This window comes from Fukomys damarensis, unplaced genomic scaffold (genome assembly GCF_012274545.1).
Source record: "Fukomys damarensis isolate Sample0158 unplaced genomic scaffold, DMR_v1.0_HiC HiC_scaffold_21, whole genome shotgun sequence".
NCBI classification, from domain to species: Eukaryota; Metazoa; Chordata; class Mammalia; order Rodentia; family Bathyergidae; genus Fukomys; species Fukomys damarensis.
In genome coordinates, this window is record NW_022900933.1 from 32309450 (window position 1) to 32333255 (window position 23806).

General features: G+C 53.9%; 1 protein-coding gene across 1 annotated transcript in view; it reads right to left on the minus strand.

Moving 5' to 3' along the window:
• Positions 1 to 23806, minus strand: part of Itpk1 (inositol-tetrakisphosphate 1-kinase) — a 146415-nt gene that overhangs the window by 4676 nt on the left and 117933 nt on the right. Inside the window, exons 6-11 of the mRNA XM_033766732.1 lie at positions 13819 to 13917; positions 13463 to 13503; positions 10818 to 10983; positions 6369 to 6436; positions 2452 to 2614; positions 7 to 160 (exon numbers count right to left, since the gene is read on the minus strand). Of these exons, the coding sequence (XP_033622623.1) occupies positions 7 to 160; positions 2452 to 2614; positions 6369 to 6436; positions 10818 to 10983; positions 13463 to 13503; positions 13819 to 13917 (691 nt within the window). The remainder of the gene's footprint in view (positions 1 to 6; positions 161 to 2451; positions 2615 to 6368; positions 6437 to 10817; positions 10984 to 13462; positions 13504 to 13818; positions 13918 to 23806) is intronic.

The following is a 23806-nucleotide window of genomic DNA, read 5'->3' on the forward strand; positions in this document are numbered from 1 at the left end:
GTCCGCTCGCCTGCCAGGCTGCCCGCCTGCTCAGCCAGGAGCCTGCTGTGCCTCAGCGGGGCCACGTCCCCCGAGGCAGCCACGCCGGTGCTCTGGTCCTGCAGGACAGTGGCGATGTGGTTCAACAGGTCTGTGAAGAACTCGCTCACGCCCTCATATCCTGGGGTAGAAGAGACAGAGGGCACCGGGGTCAGCACAGGAGGTGGGAGGAGGCAGCCAGGGGCCCTCGCAGTGTCCCACTTCCACGGGAAATCCAGGATCAGCTTTCGGGGGGGGGGCTGGCAGAATCAAGCTGGGTGCATGTGACCCCAAAGGGCTGTCCCGTGACCTCTGGCTGTGCCCAAGGGGTGGGAAGCTGAGGACTTCAGCAGATGCAAACAACCTGTCCTGTCCCTGGCCCGCTGGGAATAGTCTCCGCATCTCATTTAATTGCCCATCCACCCCCTGCTGTGGTTTGGGTAAGAGTCCCCGATGGCCCATGCGTTAAGCCTGGCTCCAGTCCAGAGCCTCATCATGAGTGTGACCTTGAAGAGGTGGCATCAGTGAAGTCGTGCCCTTGCCCCCCAGATCCCTCCTCTCTCTTTCATTTCTGGCCATTAAATGAACAGCCTTCTCTGTTCTGGGCTTCTCCCCGGCAATGTGCTGGCTGGTCAGGTCCAAAAGTAATGGGGCCAACTAGTCACAGACCTAAAACTCAGACCTAAAAGCTAAAATAACCCTTCTGTCCTTTTGTGGCGATATTTTGTTACAGACAGACCTACACAATGTGGCAAGGCACAGGCGTGGAGGTGGCAGAGCCAAAGGCCACCCCTCCCGTGCTGAATACCGACTGGACTCCGCAGGAACTGGTCAGCCTTTCCACTGCATCCAACCTGCATCTCAGCTTTCACATCTGGACTCGGAGAGACACCCTGGGTACCACTGAGAGGGCTGGCATGTGGGCAGTATCTGACTCTGTTCCCTTCTCATCCTGGAACACCTGTAAGGCAGTCCTCTGCCCCACACATGGGGACACCGGGATCAGCACCCAAACTCAAAGCTAGAAGCCAAAATAAGCCATTAGCTAGAGCACAGGTGGGTGTGTCCATCCACTTTCCACTATTGTAGCGAAATACCTGAGATAAACACCACGAAAAACCCTCCTGCCAGGGCCGGCGAGTCTGGATTATAAACTGCGGGGGCCATGAGGCTCATGGCCCCCACGCGGATGTGAATGTCCACACAGCGCTTGGGAGACACCCAAGCTTGCAGCATCAGGGGAGGATCTGCCAACTGCCAACAAACCACCTCCAAAGAGATCTGCCCTGACAGCACCTCCTGCCTTCCTGGGCCAATTTGGAGGGGTAAGAATTGGTACCGAGCCCAAAGAGCAAGGAGGAGGGCAGGAAGGATGTCCTGAAAAGGAGCCACAGCAGGTCCCCAGCGTAGCTGTGACCACCAGCGACACAGCCTGGTGCCAACAGGTTGCACAAGCTCCGGGTGGCACTGGCAGGTTGGAACAGGGCACTGTGGAACCTGAAAGAATTGCTCGGTGGGCAGCGTCTCTCTGGCCTGCACTGTACAACTCTGTCCCTATTTTACAGGCACAGATGCAGGACTGTTTGTTGGCGATGACAGTGGTGACTGTGGTGTCCACGCCCGGGTTCATAAAGTGCCCAGGGCACTGGCTACGGGGCTGTGAGCTTTGCCTTCCTTGGCTCATGCACCACCATGGCCCCATTTAGAGTATGATAGAGAGGCCAAGTCACAAAGCACCTAAGTGGCACAGCTGGGAACTGCATGAGCCTTGAATACCACATGATGCCTGGTAGCCCTGTTGTGGGACTGGGTACCCTGTCGGCCCTGGGGCAGAGGCAGACTTAAGGGGCAAGGCAGGGCAGACCCAGAACCCAGGTGCCTAGGCTGCTAGGGGCCTCAAAAGAGATTCAGGCAGGGCATGAGCAAAGGACACCCAGTCAGGTTGCCAGGAAACCCCTAAGAGGTTCCCCAGCAACCACTCTGCTTTGGTCCCAGAGAAGCCTCAGAGGCCAAGACAGCCCAAGTGGCATATGCTTTCTGCTTTCGGGGTGGGGTGGAAGCCTGCAAGTGAACGGGAGGCCGGGTGGAAGGGGAAGCCAGCAGGGCCAGGAGCCAGCCCCATGACACCATCTCCGGGCTCCAGGGTGCTAAGCGTTGGTTCCATTTGCACAACAAGGGGGGGCTGAAACATTAGGTGACTTGAACCAGCGCGGACCCTAAAGGCAGGGACAGGATATGGACCTGGAGCTCTGAGGTGGGGAGTTGGGGTCAGAAGTCAGCTTGGCCCGTGGGCCCTAGTCCTGCCTCCCCCTTAGGGCCAGGGCCCAGCGCTGGCTCCCAGCCCTGCAGGACCATGATGGAAGCAGCTGCAGCTGGGAGTGGCTGCCCCCGGCTCGCTACTCTGCCCCTGCTCTGCGAGGCGGCTGAGCTCACCAGGGAAGGCGTTGATGTCGATGACCGCATGCTGCCCCGTCTGGTTGTTGATGATGACGTCGATCCCGAACAGGGACACGCCCAGGGCCTGCCGCAGGGCCCGGGACAGCTCCCGGATCACCTCGTCGCTGGGCCGCTCGAACACGCCCTCGATCCTGTCCAGCTGTGGACACACAGAGATCAGGCCGGGTGTGGGGTGCAGGCCACACCACACAAAGGACCCCACACCGGTGCCACAAGCCCTGCCCTCCTCCAGGCCGGGACGCAGGCCACAGGCAGCCTGGCTAGCTCTTGCCCCAGACTCCAGAGCAGCCAGGGCTGCCCTACTCAGGTCCCGCAGAGGGTCAGGCAGCCCTAGAGTAGACTGTTCAGCGAGGGGCTTGTGCTCATCACTGCCCAGAAGCCAGCATCAGCATCAGCATTTTACACACCAGAAAAGGGCTCAGAGAGGGTTAGGGACAGCCAGGACTTGGCTCTAGGTTTTCCGGCCTCCAACCCAACCCTCTTACAGGAAGGAAGGAGATGTGCAATGTCACATACCCAGAGGACACAGAGAAGCCGACACTGCTGAGCCGAGCCTTGAAGGTGGGGAGGGCCTGGGGCACAGGGAAAGGGGGAGGCCTGGGCGGGCAGAGTGGAGACACAGACAGAAGCCACAGGAGACGGGGAAGGCAGAGATGCAGGGCTAGGGCTATCCTGATGCCCAACCCGTTCACCCGGCACAGGCAGAGCCTCGAAGGCACGCAGTGAGGGTTCTTAGGTGGGTCACTCTTCCTTCCCGCAGGCTGTGAATTGGAGTGGGCAGGACGCTGCTACACCACATGACACGGCCTTTCCCAGGGCGCTACTTGCTGCTGCTCCCATCTGGCTGCCAGGTCCATGTTCAGCTTTTAGTGAAGCTTCTGTGGGCCTGGCGGGGCTGTCCCAGCCCCGTTCTCCCACTCTGCCCTGCAACCCCCCCATTTCCTGCCCTAGTCCAGGCAGCTTGGGACAGGCACATCTTATCTGGGCCCAGCTCCCTGGCCACGGCCTTCATGGATGTGGACCTTCATACTGGGGATAAGGGATTTGGATTCAAACCTTGACTGTGACTTCCCAGCTCTGCGGATGCAGGGAAAAGTCTCCATTTGCCCATTTGGAAAATGGGAGCAAGGAAGCTTCTATCCCAGACTTGCTGGATAAGGAGGTGGGGTATGTGGTCGGGACACTGCAGGCCTGGCTGGCAGGAGGTGTCACACCTGAATTTTAGGGCAGGGACTAGCATGTTGCTTTAAAGACAGCCAGGACACTGAATGCCTAATAAATATGGAGTTCTGGGTGTTGTGGATTTAGGGGCCAAAGTGGCTCTGATGAAAGTGCACCTGGGTCAAAAAGTTGAACATAGAATTATCATGGGACCCAGCAACCGTGCTCCTGAATTTAAACACAAGGGCTGGAAATAGGACTCCAACAGACCCTTGGACATTGAGCTGCAGCATCATTCACAAAAGCCGAAGGTGAGAGTGAGCCAGTTTCTGCCAATAGATGAACAGAGAAACTGTGGTGTATCTACCTGCTCCACAGAACACCTTTTATCTTGGGAAGGATCAGGATTCTGATACATAGCACACTGCAATGTGGGTGGCCTTGGAAACAACTCACCAGGGAAAGAAGCCATCACTGAGAGCTGCGTGTCATATGATTGATTCCATTAATATGCAGTGTCCCGAGTGGGCAAATCCACGGGCACGGGCATAGAGCAATGGCTGTTGGGTGCTGGTGATGGAGGGGACAGAGCCAGGGCTCCCGGGCCCAGGGTAGTCCAGGCCAGAGTACTTATCGCCACAGAACTGTTCACTTTAAGGTGGGTAATTTTACATGTGTGAATTTCATCTCAATTTTTTAAAAAGTGAAGCTGGGACAGGAGGGTTGGGGATGGAGCCCTGGGTCACTGAGATAAATGAAATGGTCTTTACCCCTCAAATGGACATGTGCTGAGCAGGGACCAACAGCTGGCACTGACTCCGCCTTGTGGTTCGTGCCACCTGTCCAGCAGTGCGGGGCAGGCAGGGCCCACTGGCCCATGAGCCAGTGGTCCCGTGTCTGACCTGGGAAAGTAAGTCCTTCCCAGGAGCAGAGGTAGCCTGGCAGAGCTTCCTGGGACACTCGGGGCCCGAGGTTTGGCCCAAGGAAGCGGCTTGGCTGTAGGTCCCATGGCCTGGGTCCTCACCAATCCAGAGACCCAAGAGGGTGTCCTGGCTTGCCCACTGCCTGAGTTGTGACCAAACTGTCCTGGACATGGGTTTCTCACCCCAGTGAATTGGTTAATAAAAACACTCATGGCACGAGATTCTGGTGAGCATCAAAGGAGCTGGTGTTTCAGGCTCATGGCAGGGCCAGGCAGTGAGGCTGCTGCAGCTGCTGCCCTGTTAGTCTCCTGATGTGTTGTTTATAAAAGCTCTTTCTCAGCCCAGTAAAGGAATCTTAGAAATCCTTCTGAAGCCATGTGATTATACAAAACCAAACAGCCGGCCAGGGACAAGATAAAGGCACGGAAATCCTGTCAGTGCATTAAACATAAATGATGTAATAGTGTTCTGGGGAAGTAGGCAATGGAGTGAAGGTGTCCCTGTGTGCTGTCCACACGGCCCTCATCCCCATCAGGGCGACAGTGGGCACTCACTGTACCCCCGGCAGAGGGTGCTTCCCACCTGCAACTCACTGGACCCTATGCCACCTCTGGGGCAGGGAAAGCAAGGTTCAGCAAGGTGACAGGACCTGCCGAGCCTTGGCCCCACCCAAGTCGCTGCTCTTGACGAGTCCTACACTGGCTCTGAAAGGTTACGAGGTGGGGGGGCCTGCAAGATGGAGTGCAGCGGGGCCCAACTTGAAGGCGATGACTGGGACAGGTGGGCTCCAAGACAGCAGATCCCTGCACAGTACTCCCAAGGCCACCATCCCTGGAACAGAGTGGCTGTGTCAGGCTGGCCTGTGGGTGTCCGGGAGGGGCCGGCACCCCCATAGAGAAGAAGGCACCAACGAAGTGGCCCTTTCCTCTGCCTCCAAGGGCCAGCCCAAGAGGAATCTTGAGGAGCAGTCATGTGTTGTTGAGGGGAAGGCAGGACAACTGCAGGCCTCCCTAGTGGGGAAGGACCCAGCCGTGTCCAGGCTGACCTCTTCACTGTTCTCAGATGAGGAAACTGAGGCAGACCTCCAGAGCTCCTCTACTCATGGCCCTCAGTGTCCCTCTTGGCATTAGCTAATAGTCTCAAGGGAAACTAGTCCTGCACTGCCAGGAAATTGGCAGGGACAGCTCCTCGGATCTGTGAAACCTTGGCTCCCTTCTGGCTGAATGGGGCTTGGAGATGCCTGGCAGGGAGGAAGCCCTTGAGGGTCTCACTGCACAGACAAGTGCCTGCTCCATCCTACAGCATGCTTGGCCAGGCCCCAAGAGGCTTTCTTTAAAATCTGGTCACTCCCAAAGCTTCTCTGACTCGTTCCCGCAGACATCTATCAACGCCCTGAAGGATGGTGGTGTCCCTCCAGGTCCGGTCCACGTCATGCTCTGTCTAATCCTCAGCACAAATAGAACCAGGTTCTTCAAACAAACCAGAAACAAACACCAAGCGAACGCTGCCAGGCTCAGCCCCCAGCGGATGGCACAGAGGAGCTCAGCCAGGGCACCATGGTCAGCTACAGCCCTCAGCAGTGAGTGGGGGGGGACACACAAGAAAAGCCCCAGAACAGCAGATGGACACAACCTTGGGGGAGCGGGGCTGGGACAGGCCCCAGCATAACACTTGCCACATGGGTACAGCAGAGGTGTCCAAGCCTTACCCTAACCCTAGGCCCTTCCCTCCCCGCCCAGCCAGAGAGCTGCCCACACCAGGCCCGGGTGAAGGCAGCCTTAGCCAGGCCTCCACACAGAAGCGACTTACCTCAGTGAGGACTGACGAGGACTCCGGCTTTGACACATTGTGGCTGTTGAAGAAGATGGACTCTCGGTCTGCAAAAGCACAAGACAGCAAGGCTAAGTTAGAACAGCCAGGTAGGGACATGATTCCACCAGTGGACACCAGGGGGCAGCACAACCCCAGCCACCAGCCAAGGAGGCTTCTGGCAGCAGAGCCAGGGCTCATTGGGCAGGGCACCCCTACCCCCACCAGATGCTGCATCATGGGTGGGTGGGTGTGCCGTTTCCATTTCTCCGCCCAGGTAAAAACCACTGGTTTACAGGTCCTCCACTCCTGGGGTTCCCTCACACAGGGTGGCTGCCTTAAGTCAGCAGCGATTGCTGACAGGGTTTGTGGGAGCTGACAATGTGGGTGTGAAGAGCCCCTCCCAGTCCCTGGGCTCTTAGGCCAGGCTGCCACTGGTGCGCAAGAGCTTCACTTATAAACGATTCTGCTGTTTCCCCACCATGAAGGGAAAACACAGGAAACCAGAACACAGGCTTCCAGAGGATCCATCCAAGAAAGTGTCCAGAATGGTCTGTCTTCCCCAGGACGCTCTCTGCCTCCTCCAGCCCACGTCCCTGCTCCATGCCCACGTCCATGCCCACCACTCAGGTGCAGGAGAGAAAGACAAATCCCAATCCCCGGGACACTGAGGCGGTTAAGTTGGTAGTGTGTTCATTTATCCTCAACACACATCCTTGCTGATTTAACCAAGGTCGCTCTGGGGAGATGTAGGGCCAGCTGGTCAGCTAGGAATGCTCTCAAGCACTCCAAAGCAAGGGCACATGAAGGCAAGAATCACAAAGCCACAAGCCCAGGGAGGAATTCTGGCAAATTCTATCACCACCCCCTGGTGTCCCTCAGCCCCAAGAGCGGCCAGGGACCCTCCTGCTTAGGAGTCCAACAGTCCCTGCTGGAGTCTACACTGGGTGGGAGCACCACAGATCCCTCCCCTAGGACAAAGGGATTGTTCCTGGGACACAGGTCCTGAAGCCTAAGGACAGGAAGGACCCCAGCTGAGGGCCTGCGTGCCAGGTCTGGGGAGCCCACGTGGGCTGCCACCCCCCAACCCCCAAGTTCCAGGACTCCATAGCACCGAAACAATCATGCATGAGGCAGTGATTCGGGCAGAGGCCAAGCAGACAGGCGCCGAGATGTACCTGGCATCCTTCCTGCTAGCGGGGCACAGAGGCCCTGGGCCACCCCGGTATGCCCAGCAGTCCTCCTGTCGCTCCGACCAGAGCCAGTCCAGACAGGGGGCACGAGAGACGTTCCCGGGGAGGAGCCTGGGGAAAATAAACACCCTGCGGGATTTCTGTCAAGCAGCTCCACGAATCTCCACTCCCGGGCACTTGACAGCCACAAGGGAGCCTTTGGGGCGGCAACGCTGGTCGGCCAGCTGGCAGGGATGCTCTGGCCTTCTGCAGCCAGGCCCATCTCCTTATCCCTAGCCTTCCTCCAAGTTCAGGGTGCTTTCCGACCCAGCCCCTTGTAGGTCCCCAAAATCAATGGCCAGACTGGCAGAGCAGGGGGACAATGGAAAGCCACCAACAGTGGGTGGACCCAACCAAGTTCAGGGAGGCTAGGAAGCCCACAAGAGTCACCAGAGAACACACGGGCACTTGGCTGGTGCCAAGAAAGGACGGAGCTGCACCAGGCACCTAGTATACCCACTCGACTGGACAGAGCACAGCCTCCAGGCACTTCCTGAAGCAAGGTCAGACGCACATGGGGAGCCCCATCCCCACTACTGGCCTGGCATGCTCTGGCCACAGGGCGATCAGCGGCATCAGATGCCCCAGGCTCAAAATCTCTCTAAGTGCAGCCAGAGCAGGGTTTTGGGGCATGACAGCAGCTTCTATTCATCGCCTGTCACCTGAGACTATGGTGGTCCGAGCCCCCAGAGTCCTGGCACCCAGCTCCTTGGGGATCTTTAAGACACCCCATCCCTCTACAGCCCAGGGCCTCACTCCCTGAGCTCAACACGAGGCTCTTGGTCCTGGGAGCAGCCTGGATTTGGGGGCCCCAGCCAGCCCGTTCCTGGTCCAGTCCTAGGACATACACAGCATGGGTCAAAGAAGGGCCACCACCAGTGCCCCACAGGGGAGGGCAGAGAAGGAAAGGCATAATGAGCAGTGGTGAGAAAACTAGATTCAAAAGCAGAGTAAATCAGAGGAACAGCGCCCCAGTGTCCCAGCAACACAGCTGCCCAGCCCCAAGCTGTGGCCAGTCTTCAGCCTTGCTTGTCTCCTATCTCTTCGGGGTGTCAGTGAGACACTATGTCACAGTGTTGCCAAGGGTGACCTGAATTGCCTTCCAGTTGCATTAAAGCCCACCTCTGCAGAGGGGCCTGAACCTGCAGCCACTCCTCCCAAAGGCTCCCTCAAGAGGTGGTGTCCCTGGATCTGTGCTGTTTACCCTGGAGCCTCCTGTTTCAGATGACAATTGGCTCTTTGGTAATGTCCTCCCTGTGCATCTCTCCCGCTAGAATACGTGCTCATGAGGGCACAACACTCGCCTGACAGATCCCTGCCTAGACCCCCAGCACCTGGCACAAGGAACAAGGGTGGCAGGTGTGGTAAAAACAGCATTTCATTGACTGGAAGAGGTGCTGAAGGCCCACTTCAGTCAGGCTGCAGGCCAGGACATCTGCACTTGTAAGCACAGTAGTTTCCTTGGAGCACACCCCCGCCTGTTTGTCTACATCTCTCTACAGCTGCTTTTGCTCTGCAACAGCAGCATTAAGTAACTGGGATGGCCTTTTACAGAAAAGTCTGCTGACCCCTGCTCTGTGTGGTAAGAGGTACCTAAGGGAGAACAGGCCCGGGACAGGAGTGTAATGGAGACCCCGCATAAATCTGGGAGCCCAACAAGCCATGACCTCAAGGTCAAGGTAAAGATGAGGAATAAAACCACCACACAGAAAGAGGTGCCTGTCTAACCTGGCACCGATCTCTCCAGGGATGTGACCCTCGTATCCTGGGGAGCAGCACCAGCCAGTGCCAACACCTCATCAGGACTTTGCTTGGTTCCAGGCAAGGCATCAACAAGATGGCACAGGCTCTAGAAGTCACACCCTGACTTGGAGATGATGATGCATAGGAAACAAAGTCCACCTGGCAATCAAGAGACAATGGTGGTTGTGGAGAAATCCTTCTCTCTCTCCTAGGTCCTGAATGACCCCACCTCCCAGGATGGAAACGGGAAGCTGTGGGATCTGCCACAGTGGCTGTTGGAGCCAGAAGGTTGGACGGTGGCTAGAAAGGAACCAGAGCCCCAGAGTGCCCTTTTCACCTGTAAAGGGCTGCAGCTGTGTTACATGAAGACACGTGTGACAGCCGGAGCCCATGCTGCTTCTTTGGCACCACACCCTAAAGACCACGGGCACAGAATCATTCAGCTGGGAGTTAGTTACTCAGTTTTCATGTGTGTTTCTCTACTATTTGGCCTGGGGCTGCACTGAAAGGCCTAGCATCAGCAAACAGCCAAGAGAAAAGACATGAATGAGGAGTTCTGATCCTGACGGTCATGGCTCTGGCATTTTCCAACCTAGAAGAAAAAGTTGGAAAATGCAAACACACACACTTCTGTGTGCATAAGAAAGAAGATCTGGTGGTGAATTTCTTTTAGAGCTGAAGTGATCTGGATAAAAAAAGAAAGGAGATGGCCTAAGACATACTTTCTTCTTTGGGCAGTGCTAGGGATGGAACCAAGGGCCTCCGTGCTTCCCAGAAAACTGATTCCGAAAGATTTGGCCCCTGAAATCACCAGAACACTCTTCAGAGCAGCCCCGCGCCAGGGGGTCTTTGACTTAGGGTCGGTTTGTAATGGCCAAGGGCAACGAGTGCCAGGCAAGCAGTGCGCTGGGGGTGGGGCGACAGCAGCGAGGTGCACATACTACCACTGTGTGACCTCTGAGGGACACTGAGGACCCCGATCCACTGATTCAAGACATTCACTGACTAGGTCCTCACCTCGGGGCAGTGAGGGACGGAGTGACTGTGTCCACTGTAACCTGCTTGAGGTCCCGTACTAGGGACCCTTGTACCCCAGCAGCTCTGCTTGCTAACAGAGTGCACGAAACTTGGGCTCAGTCTACCCATTTGGAAAACGGAGATGACAGTGGAGAGGGTCATGACAGAACCTTCAGCACTGCTCTGCACTTCCCCGAGCGGCTATGGGACAGCCGGGGCTCCTTCTGAGTCCCAGGGCTGTGCAGGTCCCAGGAGCCAGCATGGACAGGAAGCCTCCAGGTGCTGCCTAGGATGGGCATGGCTTTGCCAGCTGGAGCCCATATGCCTGGTGGCCAGGGTCCTGGTCCATTTGCATACAGCTCAGAGCCACCAGGCCACCCCTTCAGAAGTAACTCGGGGCTCAGGGACAGCCGTGCCCCAGATCTGGCACAGCCCAGGAATACACAGGAGCAGATACCTGATGTGCCTGCAGAGAAGTTCTTGAGGGAGGGCCTCTGGACCACGGTGTAGGACTCGCCCACCACAAACACCTTGTAGAGCACAGCATTGTGGTTGATGAAGTTCTGGACCACGCAGGGTGGCTGGATGGCGCTCAGGCCTTCCTGGTTGAACACGATGGCCATCTGGGGAGACAAGTGGAAAAGGCTGTAGAGTCCACAGCCTACCACCCCCAACAAAGCACAGCGTTACCTGTCCAGGGCAGCCCTGCTCCCCACCAGGGCTTATCCCTATGGTGTGAGGCTCATGGAGAATGCAAGAACATGTGGGGGTCAGTTCACTTTTGCTGAGGGGGCCAGGAAACCCTACACCCCAGGGTTGTAGAGATGGGTAGGTTGCATAAGGCACAACTCCTAAGAGTGTTATTTACACCAAAGTCCCAGGGAACAGGACCCTTAGGGTGTGTGCTACTCAACCCTACAGTATCTTTCACAAAGCCACGGATCAAGAGCTGGAGCCCATAGGTGAGAGCCACCTCCTGGGGACACGCCAGACTCTAGCACTATATGGTGTCATCCTCACACAGCCCCTCCAAGACGGCACTTCACCATTCCTGGCTTACAGATGGAGGCTAAGGCCTTCAGGAGCTCAGGGACCTGCCGGAGGGAGTTCTGCCTTGTGTACCCAGTCCCCAGACTCTGGGGAGAATACATGGCAGGGGACTGGGGCAGGGAGGGCAGGAGCAGCTGCAGGCAAGGTACCCTCCCTGCTGACCGAGGCTGGGGAGGAGCCTGGCCACTGAGCCAGCTGAGTGCTGGGGTGAGCTAATCCCTCAGGGACCCAGGATGGAGCTACCGTGGCCCGGCAGCCAGGACTGCTGAGCAGGGACGACAGGGCCTGGACCGCTGGCTGTTGTGCCAGCCACCATCCCTCACAGCAGCACCACAGGACACTGTGCCTAGGTGCCTGGTGCTCAGGGGCAGACAGGAACCCGGGGACACTGTGTGTGGGGCTGGAGGAGGCTGTCTCGGGAGAGGCCCCCGGGAGAACGAGGAAGAGCCCAGGGGCTCTGGGGTCAGACGGCTCGGGCTGCACATGCAGGTAGGGTAGGGTCCCCACTCTGCTCTCTGTAGAACAGAGGCCATGCCACCCAGGGTGGCTTCAGAGCGCTCCAAGCTTCAGGCTAAGTATTTCTACAAGGGGAAAAGGGAAAAGAAGAAGAGGAGAGGGAGAGAGGGAAAGAGACTCCCCACCAGCAGTTCAACGACCTGAAATGGACACAGTGCTGGGGCAAAACCAGTCCTGGTCTGGGCGGAGTGCTAGGCTTTGAGGGACAGAGGGAGGCCCTGGGCAGGCTGGGCGGTGAGGACCCAGCCTGGGAGCCCCTCCTGCCCATAGCCCTTTGTGTGCAGCTCCACCTTCTGCCCTCTCTGAATCCGACACTGGAGCCGCTCACCCTCCCCCGGCACTTCCCGGCCTGTGGGGGACACTGTAAAGTGGGGGTGAGGCCGGGTGAGGCTGTTCAGCTGGCCCAGGACAGCCCAGTGCTGGGGTGGGTGGTGTCCATCTTGGGGCAGATGGTCTCCCTGGAGGCACTGCCCCACCTGAGGATCCAGCAGGGCCCGGCCAAGAAGAGCCCATCTGGACCACAGTCCCCACCCCGGGGCAGCTGGCTCCCTAACAGCTTATCAGGAAAATCCCCTGGGCCATGTGCTGCGGCTACCCCTATAGGAAATGCCTTATCCTTCATAATAGCTGCTAGGTTCCCCATTCATAAATGTGGGACAAATGCTCAGAAAGACTCTGTAAGTTGCCCAGAGCCACACAGATGGCAATGCAGAACACCCCAAGTGGCCCAGTTCTGTGAATTTCAAGGCTGAGTCCTCAAGCCTCCTGTGCTCAGAAGTGTGGCCCCTCCTGGCTGACTGATTTGATGCAGCTGCTCTACCCACACCAATGCCTGCACTCACACTCGTACCGGAAACCAAGGACTGGTAACTCGGGAGCGACAGAGACACAGGGAGCAGGATGCTGTCCGGTCATGAAGTGCACCTGGAGGGCTGCAGGGCTCCTGATCTCTGGAGCTGGCTGCCCTTTACAGCGGGCAGCGATTTCCCTCCCACAGGCAACGCCAGCCCTGTGACGGCACGGCCCCCCTCCAGTAACACTGTGTTTATAGACACTGCCCCGTAACTACTTGCCAGGGCTAAAGAGCACAACGCAAGTCTCAGAAGGGTGCAGCTGGTGGGCTTCTGTTCTAGTCACTTTGCTGGGTGCACTCCCAGGGGTGGACTGCCCAGGACAGGCTCTCCAGGCCCACCTGGTGTCCCCTCCACATACAATGTCCTGGTGGGCTTCCTGGGGGCTGGGGGACAGCAGAGACCCAAGGGAGCCTCCTCTCGCCCTGCAGTGTTCTCTCTCATTCTCCTGGGTGGTCTCTGTAGGGATTCTCTGCCCCCCACAGCAGGGCTCAGACCTGGCAGGACAGTTTCCTCTGCTGACTCCCGCAGAGCCTGGGAAGCGGAGAACAGAGCAGGACTGGGCGCAGCCGCAGGTGTGGCTCTGGCCATGGAGCTCAGGGTTCTCGGGGAGACATAAAGGGCTGCCAGGATTGGGACGGCAGTGCGAGAAGCAGGGACAAGGACAGTGGAGTCTTCTACTCACCTCATGAGAGTTGGTACCATGGGCCACTCGGGTTTTGCAAACTGTGGGAGGAAAAGACAAGCAGACTGGAATTAGCAGGACCCTCACTCATTTGGCCTGACCCAGCAAATGGGCATGAATGGGTGGGGGAGCTGCCAAGATGCACTGAGGGCAAACTGCGTCTGTACCAGAGTAATGTGACAGGTGTGCCTAGGCCAGGCAGGAAGGACATCTTCGGCCCACACCCCAGGGACCCAATCAATAGAGGAGGTGGGGGTGGGATCCCAGGCCACCCCAGCACCTGCCCATCCTCAGGCAAGTTCAAATCCTGAGGTCCGTCAATAGCCCACACCAGTGGTGCTGCCCGCAGTACTTACTGAAGGGGAAAGCCAGGCCATTCTGCTCCAGCAGCCTCATGGTGTCATCCCCGCACAGACTCGTGAGCTCCATGAAGGGCGGAGAGCAGATCCTGTCATCTAGAGTGGGAGAGAGGTCGGGTCAGCGTCCTGCCGCAGGGCCCGCCCCCATACCTGCCTCTGCACCCCTGGGGCTGAGGCATTGTGTGTGTGTGAATGCTAGTAACAGTTCTGTAATTATAAAAATGTTATGTACTAATTGGAAAATTTGAAGAGCATGGAAGAGTAGAAAATGTGCATATTCACATTATTACCAATACTTCTCCCTTCTTTTCAGCCTTCATTTAAAATACAAAATATGCTGACCCACAGCTGTCCAGTAGGGTCCCATTTTGAAACCTGATTTTCAACTTACTACTCTATTGAGTTTTCCTAGCTCAATGCTTTTCCACCATAAGACATTTCAGCTTAATGATAACTACAAAACGATATCACACATGTCTGCACTGTGCTGACCCCACTTTGTACATTGTCGCTTTTACAGCCTGCAAACTCATCCCACAAGGAAGAAATGGGTCAGACAGGTGAAAAATCCTGCCCTTGGTGACAGCATCCTTGCCTGCAGGGCTCCCTGCGGGGCCTGTGACGGTCACTGCCTCCAAACTCCTGCTGCCTGTGTCTCTCAGGTGGCCAAACTCCAGGCCGGACCACCCCTGCCTTGTGTTGCTGGTGCCTACCCAGTGCTCACACTGGATCTTAAAGCTGTGCTGGATTTTCCGAAAAGCCCTGGGGGCTGAGCTTCTGACACCATCCTGATGTTCCTGTGGCCAGGCACTGATAAAGGGCAAAGCGGATTGTTGGTGGGATAACAAAATGTGTTTTCAATCTCTCTACTGATTATTCAATGACTCGTTTGTTATTACTGACCCCTGTCACAGTCCCCTTCTCAAAAAAGACCACAAGCTCCCAGGAGGTGGGACCACCCTGTACTTCTGGATCCAGGGGCAGGGAAGGGCTGGGTTTTAGTGAGGCAGTGGCGGCCTGCCACCCACAAATTTGGAAACCAAACCAAAAGCAAACCAGCAAAGCACTGTCCCCAGAGCTTCCAGCTACTTGGCTGGCCAGGAGGTCAGCACATTAAACCGAGCAGGATCCAGCCTCATTAGCTTGTAAACACCCACACCATGAACTGCACCGGGCATATTAAAGTGCTTTTCCTCCCTCCTCACCTCTCTCCAGCAGGCAGAGCTCAAACTCCAAGGAGGCACAACATTTTGGGGTTGCAGAGATTCCTTGTGGGCCCTGGGAGTCAGCATCCCCTTGAGCCTCTGCCCGGGGCTCTTTTCATCCTTAATGCACTGTGACAATGTCTAGAGGCACAGAACCAGAAAGGGGCCAAGGGCAGTGTTGCCAAAGGTCACACCATGGTCCACAGAGCCAGAACAAGGAGCCAGGCCTCCCTGGCAGCCAGCAAAACAGAAGTCAGGAGAATCAAGTGGGGAGGAGGGGTGGGCACCAGTGCTCTGTCCACACAAGGGTCCCAGAGTCCGCCTGGGCAGGAAGCTGCGGGGGGCTGGGAAACTGGGCAAAGTCTCCTTGCTGCAGACATCAGCCCTTGAAGTCCTGCTGCCTGGGGAATGGATGCTCAGGTCTGAACAAGGTGTAGGACTCGGCAATAAGAGGCTTTGGATGGGAGCTCACCTGGCTTGGCGGGCTGGGGTCCCACCTGTGGCCCAGGATGTGGCCCGCACCCTCTCCCAGGAAGATGTGGCTGTTAGGGGCCCAGAGGTCAGCCTCCCCCCCGCCAGTTTCCAGAAAAGGTGAGCCAGCCTGGCTTCAGAGTTTAACTTTTCATATTTCAATGCCCCCCGACCGTGCCATCTCCCCACTGTGGCTCCTTCACACATTTACCAATGATGCCATCATGTCCATAAGTTGCACGGTTCTGTGCCAAACACTGTCACTCACCTGAACCCCTCGAAGAACCCAATGAGGAAGCACCACCACCACCCCATTTTATAACGAGGAAGCTGGTGCAGAGGAAAAGCTCCCGCTCAGGGTTATGCAGTGGTCAGTGGTGGGATCGAGGACTAAGAGCGTGCCCCTCTGTCTCAATGCAACAGCAGCTTCAGATTATGGAAATCAGTCCATGCAACACTCCGCCCCTTTACCTACAACTGGCTATCCGCAGGTTCAGTTCCCTACCATGAGCTGCGGTCCAAAGATTTTTAAATGTAAAATGCCAGAAATAAAAAACTCCTAAGTTTTTTCCTACTCATTCCGAGTAGGGCGGTGAAATCTCTCACTGTGCCCTTCCTTCCGCCCAGGGCACACCTCAATCGCCCCCTTGTGCAGCATGTTCACACTGTGCACCCTGCCAGGATATCAGCCACCCAGTAGTCAACTGCCACATTGTGTTGCCGCTGTCAGAACAATGCTTGTGTTCAAGGAGCTTTTATTTAATAACAGCTGCAAAGTGCAACATCAGGGATGCTGGCAATTTCACTGACGTATGTTGTCCTATTATGCAAACGTCCTAGTATACAATTGTCATTTATCTCTTACGCTGCCTACTTTATAATTAAAATTTGTTTTTGATAGTGCCAAGGATGGAACCCAAGGCCTTGCACACAATAGGCAAGTGCTCTACCACTGAACCACACTCCTGACCCTATAAATTGAACTTTATCATAGGCATGTAGGTACAGGGTAAAAACACACACACACACACCATAAACACAGAATTTGGTACTACCCAAAGTTTCAGACATCCACTAAGGGTCTTGAACACATGCCCCATAAATAAGGGAGGACCTAATGTGAAGGACAAAAACCACATGATCATCTCAGCACATGCAGGGAAAGCCTTTGATAAAACCCATTACCCTTTCATGGTAAAAACACTTACCAACTAAGAATAGAAAGGAATTTCTAAATCTAATAAAGACATCTACAAAAGCCCATACCGAAAGATAACATCAAATTTACAGCAAAAGCCTGGATACTTTTCCCCTAAGATCAGGAATGAGACAGGATGATTGTTCTTGTCACTTCTCTTTAACACCATACTGGAGGTTCTAGCCAGGGCCATTAAGCAAGAAAAATGAAATAAAAAGCATCCAGATTGTAAATAAAAAAGTAAAACTACATCTATTTGCACATAATATGATCTGGTATATAGAAAACCCAAGGGACCCACAATACCCACACAAACCCCCAAACTGATAAGGTAATAATAAATGAGTTCAACAAGGTTGCAGGATACAAGATCAACATGGGAAAAGCAACTGTATTTCTATACTGCAGCAATGAACAGTCCAAATGTAACATTAAGTAAATCATTCCATTCCCAAAGGCATCAAAAAGGATAAAATTCTTAGAAAAAAGTTTAACAAATGAACATTAAGACTTAAACACTGCAAATTACAAAATATTGACAGAAATTAAAGAAAATGTCAATAAGTGGAAACACATACTGTAAGCAGGAGATTTAATATTGTTAAACTGTCAATTTTCCCAAGATGATCTACAAACTCAATGCAATACTGAAAATCTCAGCATTCTTTTTTCAGGAATTAACAGGCTGGTCCTAAAATTCTTTAAAATGCAAGTGTTATGGCTTGTGTCTAGATGTCCCCCAAGAGCCTTGTGTGGCCATAGGCTTTTTCAGAGACGCTGAATCTAGAGTGTGGATGCTGGCATTAAGGGCATGTGATTACTAAACCGGAATACTGTTTGGTTTGGCTCTACCTAACCCCAGTACCCTGGATAAGGTAACAGGAGCAGGGAGACTCTCTTAAGGCCTCGTGTTGCTTTGTGCTGCTTCCATCACCATGAACTGTTGTCTCTCTGCCACCCTGCCACAGAGCCAGTCGATTATGGACTGAAACCTCTACAAAGTGTAAGCCAAATAAGCCTTTCTCCTTCAGTTTTGGGTGTCAGGTATTTTGTCTCAGCAATGAGAGCAAAGTAACTAACACAACAAGGGACCCAGAAGAGCCAAAGCATCTTGAAAATCAACACAGTGAAAGACTTGTGCTTCCTCACTTCAAAATTTACTACAAAGCTACAGTGACTGAGAAAATGTGGTACTGGCACAAAGACAGAAAAACAGGTCAACAGAATTGCCTGGAGAATCTAGAGGTAAACCTACATACCTACTGATTTTCTATATAGGTACCAAGATCATTCAATGGGGAAAAGAATATCCTTTTCAATATATGATGCTAGGACAACTGGCTGTCAACATGTAAATAAATGAAGCTAGACATCTACCTTACATTATATACAAATTAATTCAAAATGGGTCATGAACTAATTGCACAAACTAAAAGCTACAAACCTCTTAGAAAAAAGCTAGGCATGAATCTTTATGACCTTTGAAGAGATAATGGTTTCTAAGTTATGATACTAAAAGAACAGACAACCAGAGTAAAAGTAAATAAAATAACATTAAAAAAGCTTTTGTGCTTAATAGGGTATGATAAAGAAAATGAAAAGACAACTCAGAGAAAAGGGAAAACAGTTATAAATCATACACAGTGGTACCTTGGCTCACAAATGCTTTTGTTTGTGAACAATATGGTTCACAAGGAGAAGTGTTTGGCAAAATCTTGTTTTAGTTTGTGAACTCTGTACCGGGTGACAAACAAGACCACGGCCCTGTCCCGCAAGAACACAAATGTGGCCGTCTTTCCCAGCATGGTGGGATGAATAAAGCTTGTGAACTGAGGCACCACTGTATCTGGTAACAATCTAGTACCCAGAATATACAACGACCAACTAAACAATAAAAGACAACCCAATTAAAAATGGGCAAAGAATATGAAGAGACAGTCCACAAAATAAGACAAAAATGGCCAATAAGCACATGACAAGATGCTCAATATCATTAGCAAATAAGTCACAGATCAAAAACCAAATCAAAACCATGATGAATACTACCTCATACCCATTAGAGAGGCCATAACAAAACACAGGCAATAGTAAGTATTGTTGGGTGTTATGGTTTGTGCCTAGGTGTCCCCCAAAGCCTCATGCGGTCATAGGTGGCTTTTTCAGTGGTGGCTGAATCTAGAGTATAGATGCTGGGATTGAGGGTGTGTGATTACTAAACCAGTCCACTGATTGGTCTGGCACCGCCCTAAGGCCAGTAGTCTGGATAAAATAAAAGAGGCAAAAAGAAGGCTGTTAAGGCTCCCTTGTTGCCTTTGCTATGGTGTGTGCGCCACGTTGCCTCTCCTCTGTGATGCCTGTTTGCCATCCAGCCCACCTTGGAGCCAGCCAATTATGGACTGAAATCACTACGGACTGTGAGCTAAATAAACCTCTCCTCCTTTATTTTTTGGTGCTGGGTATTTTGCCTCAGCAAAAATAAAAATAACTAAGACACTGAGGATATGGAAGAATTCAAGCCCCCATACATTTTTTATACTAATCAAAAAAAGAAAAAGGGCCAGGAATTTAGCTCAGTGGTGCCACTGCCTGCCACTAAAGTGAAAGGTCCAGAGTTCAATCCCTGGCACCCAAAAAGAAAAAGGGAAGGAAACAGGTATCTGCTCTCCCTGAGAATCCAGGCTAAATAAGAGCTTTACGTTCAGCATTTACTTCAGTCCTCCCAGCAAATGTGCACAGTTCTGTGTCACACCTCAGGAGTCCAAAGAGAAGTCAGAAAAGGGACACCTTGGATATCTGGAGTTCAGCAGAACTCCAAGAAGACACATTTCTAATGTGTGGGCCATATCTAACACCAGCCCACACACCCCACCTTTCTGAAATCTCAGGCTCTGCTATGCCTAAATGGGCTGAGAAAAGGACACGCATCCACATCGTCATGTATCCTAATCTGGAGCTGGCTGCCCACATCCGGAGCTGCAGACACCATTGGCTGCCTGCCCTATTCCTAGTCTTGGGAGGTAACACTGGGCAGGACTCCTATTCCAAGCTTAGGCTCCAGCTGTCAACTCCAAAGGAACCAGCCTTGGGTGGAGGCAGCCTGGAGAAGATCTGTCCCCACCTGGGCCACAGACCACTCCAGGCTTGGGGCCTGAGCCTGGCCCAGCTCTGCCTCTGGGTACAACCCACAGTGCCTGTGCTGCTTGAGCTGGTTTCTGGCAACCTGAAGCCCAAATGGTCCTGGCAGGCCTCAGACATCCCAGTGAATCAGACACTACTACTGGTGTTATCTTGGTTCTAACAACCATTTGCCACCAACAAAAGAATGTGTTTTGTGTCTACTAGACTCTGAGGACCAGGGATATAGCAATAAATAAAACGGACACCCTTGCTATGTGGAGTTCATGTTCCAGTCAAAGGAACCCAGACAATAAACCAGATGCAGAAGGGTATGCAGGAGAACAAGGAAACAAAGTACACACTGGAGGAGTGCTGGGTGTCAGTAGAGGTGGGTGTACAACATGGACAACAGGATGGGGAAGGGCCTTTCTCTGAGCAGAGATAAGGAGAGCAAGCCCATGGGCCGTGCATCTGGAGAAGCACCTTCCAGGAAGGGGAACACCAGCCAAGGCCCAAAACACTGACATCAGAATGTGTACCTGGACCCAGGCCTTTGGGATGAGCAGGTGGATGTAGAGGCCACCTAGCTAAGGGGGAGGCCGGCGACAAACCTCACCTTGCAGCATCAGGGCCAGAGCTGTAGCTGCCTTCACTGGCCAGAGGGAACCCAGGTACAACCCTAGCACTTGGTATCAGCAGATAGCCAGGCCTGCTCGCCTGAGGGACGATGACAGCAGATGCTCCTCCCACTCCCATGGGCCCCCGAGTGAAGGGAGACAAGACAGACTGGGTAAATCAGTGCTGGGAGCCCAGGAGGCTATTTCTGGTTCCAGGAAAAGGCTACTGCTGCTGATGTATCTGTCATCTTTATTTCTGGATAGGAGGTGGAAAGAGGCTTTTTTGGTTAGATGGTGGGTTGTGTTCTCCCAAGAGCTGTTAACATCAGGCCAGAGAAATGGCAACGCTCCGGGCTTCCCTCTGTCACCCCAGGCCAGAGAACATGAAGCTGAGTGCCCTTGGCGAGGGGAAGAGCCCAGTTCAAGGCTACACACGAGTGATTAGCAGTCGGGACAATCACCAGCACCTGAGTCACATCACTGCCAAGTGACCTTGCTCTCATGATGATGGCACTGCCCCAGAACTGGTAAGAAAACAGAAGGACCAATGACAAGCAGGTGGACACAGAGGACAACAAAGTGGGGAGGAAGGAAGGGGAGGCAGGTGCTTGAAGATGCAGTTTTGAAGGTGGCCAGGCTGACTTTTACCCAGGAGTAAATGGCCGTGCGCTGAAACCTAAAGTGCTAAGTCTAGTGTTCTGGGCCTGCAAATGTGCTGCAGGAGGCCCGGCAGAAGCAAGTGCCCAGCTGAGCATTCCACGGGGGAGTGGGCAGAGTCTGAATCCTGGCCACTGGTACACATCTAGTCTCCTGGGGCAGAGAGCCTCACCCTTGCCAGTCTTCCTTATCTAGTTTTTTTTTGTTTTGTTTTATTTTGTTTTTGAGACAGGTTCTCACTATGTAGTTGAGACTGACCTGGAACTCATTAAGTAGCCCAGGCTGGTCTTGAACTCACAGCAATCCTCCTGCCTCAGCCTCCCAAGTGCTGGGATTACAGGTGTGTACCACCACGCTCGGCTGCTTATCTTGCTTTTTATTTCCAGCCTCACTTCTGGCTCTCCTATAATTCTGTATCCCCTGGCCACTTGACTGGCAACATTTCCTCTAACAACAAGATAGGTAAATTGGCACCAACTTTTCTCCATCGTGATTTTGCATTCATGACTCACTTCCCCTGGGCCAAGTTCCCAGATAGGGGGTTTCTGACATTCATGGTTCTTGTCACACCATGTCTCAAAAGGTCCAAAGAACCTTGCTGCGGCACCAAGAACAAGTGGTCCTGCCCATCCTGTCCCCAGCCCTGGTGGTAACATCTTCAGAAACACAGGTCAGGCTTTGGTGACATGGGGAGGATGGACAACATGAACAGCCCCTATCTGTGGTCACCCTGGGGACAGGGGGTGAGGCACAAAGACATGGAGGCAGGTGCAGAGGGCTCCGGGCAAGGCACACACAGAACACATCAGCAAAGCCTATGGGCCTGGAAGCAAGTTCCAGAAGCTTCCCTGGCTCTGGGTTTGCCATTGCAGCCTTTGGGTGCTGGGCTCTGGATGGGTAGAAGTGGGTGGGGATGGGACAGGAGGGGAGGAAGTGCTATGGAGCCTGAAAGGCCAGAGAGAAAAAAGCTCGCCACTGGGGCAGGAGGCAGGGCCTCCTGTGTGTTCAGGGGCACACAGAAGGAGGCTCTGGGCTCCCAGGAGCTACCAGGAGTGAGGTGGGGCAGAGGGAAAGACAGCGGGTCCAGGCTGAGCTCTGGATGCTGGAGGCAGCGCCAGGGGCACGGGCAACTGAGATTTCCAGCCAGCAGAGCAGTTTCCACCCCTAGGAGAGCTTAGCACTAAAGCACAGCTGCCAAGGCTGGAGCTGTGGGCCAGGATGTTCCTCTGAAGTGCACCTGGGAGAGGCCTGGGAGGAGGTGAAAGTTTCAACCTATGCAAGCCTCCAGCCTCAAAGGGGAGCCTTGGGTCCCCTGAGATTTCAGGCAGACACAGACTCATGAAGACAGGCCTGTATCCAAGCAAATAAGTGAACAGAGGAATGTGCTTCCTAGGCTCCAACCATCCAGGTCGGGGTGGGGGGTTCATCTAAAAGCAGTTGGCACTGGGCCCAGGGCACCCACTACATTCAGCTGGCTCAGTTCTGCTTTATTGAGCCACTCCCCTCTATAGCAGGAAACAGCCTTATGCACAAAGTGCAGTGAAGAGCCCCTTGAGTTGCAGGCACAGGAAAGGAATAGGCTAACAGGGTCTAGGTTCTCACCGAGTCCTTGCACAGGCCCAGGCTGGTGTGGGGATGCCACACTAACAGGCATCTGCAGCATCAAAGCCAGCCCTGCCTCTGGGTACACACAGCCCTCCAGACACCCTGCCCACCCAATACCCCAGCCTCCTGGCCTATCCTCCTGGGCATGCCAGGAGTGGCACTGCCACAGTGGCCCCAGAGTCAGGGCTTTTCCCCAGCTGCCCCTAAGTGCTGCTGGACTTGGTTAATCCAGGAAGCTCTCTGGGACCCTTACCCACAACCATCTCCTCTTGATCCCTGGCACCCTGCTCACCTCCCTACTACCTAACAGGCTACACAGGGCTACAGACTCCTGGCTCTCTTCCTAGAGCTCTCTGTCCTGAGGCAGCCTCAGCTCTGGGACTGTGCCCAGGCTTCCCAACCTGACCCTGCATACCTTCCTGTGGCGGGCTGAACTGTATTCCAACCCAAAGCCTCAGAATGGCACTGCACTGGGAGATGGGCTCTTTAATGAGGTAGCTAAAATAAAACGGGGTCACTGGGGTGACACTCGTCCAATAAGATTGGTGTCCTTGTCAGAGGAGGTTAGGACACAGGTACACATCAGGAAGACCCTTGAAAGACAGCAGGAAAAGAACCATCTGTAGCCAAGGAGAGAGGCCTTGGAGTAAACCAGGCCCACTGGCATTTTTGTCTTGGACTTCTGGCCTCAAGAATTCAAAACTTAAATTTCTGCCGAGGCTCCTCCAGCATAACACGATGTTCCAAGCCACACCTGCTTCCAGGCAGAGCTGGCTCAGGGACTTCCATCCTTCCTCATCCTCCCTCCTGCACCAATGACCCATCTTCAAGCACCCGAACCTAGCTTTCCCCGGGCTCTGCAGGGCAAGCTGTCCCTTGATGCCACTTCCCACTGCGCTCATCCAGGACCCACGGGCTGTCATGCCCTTCCCTGCCCTGCTCCTACACTGCATGTGCTTTGTGGCTCCTCTCCTGTGCCCTATTAACTTTCCCGTGTTTGAGTTCTGATTCAGTAACCACATAGTACTTTCCATAGTACAATAAGAACCATCACTCTGAGATGTGTGTGTGTGTGTGTGTGTGTGTGTGTGTGTGTATGTGTGAGAGAGAGAGAG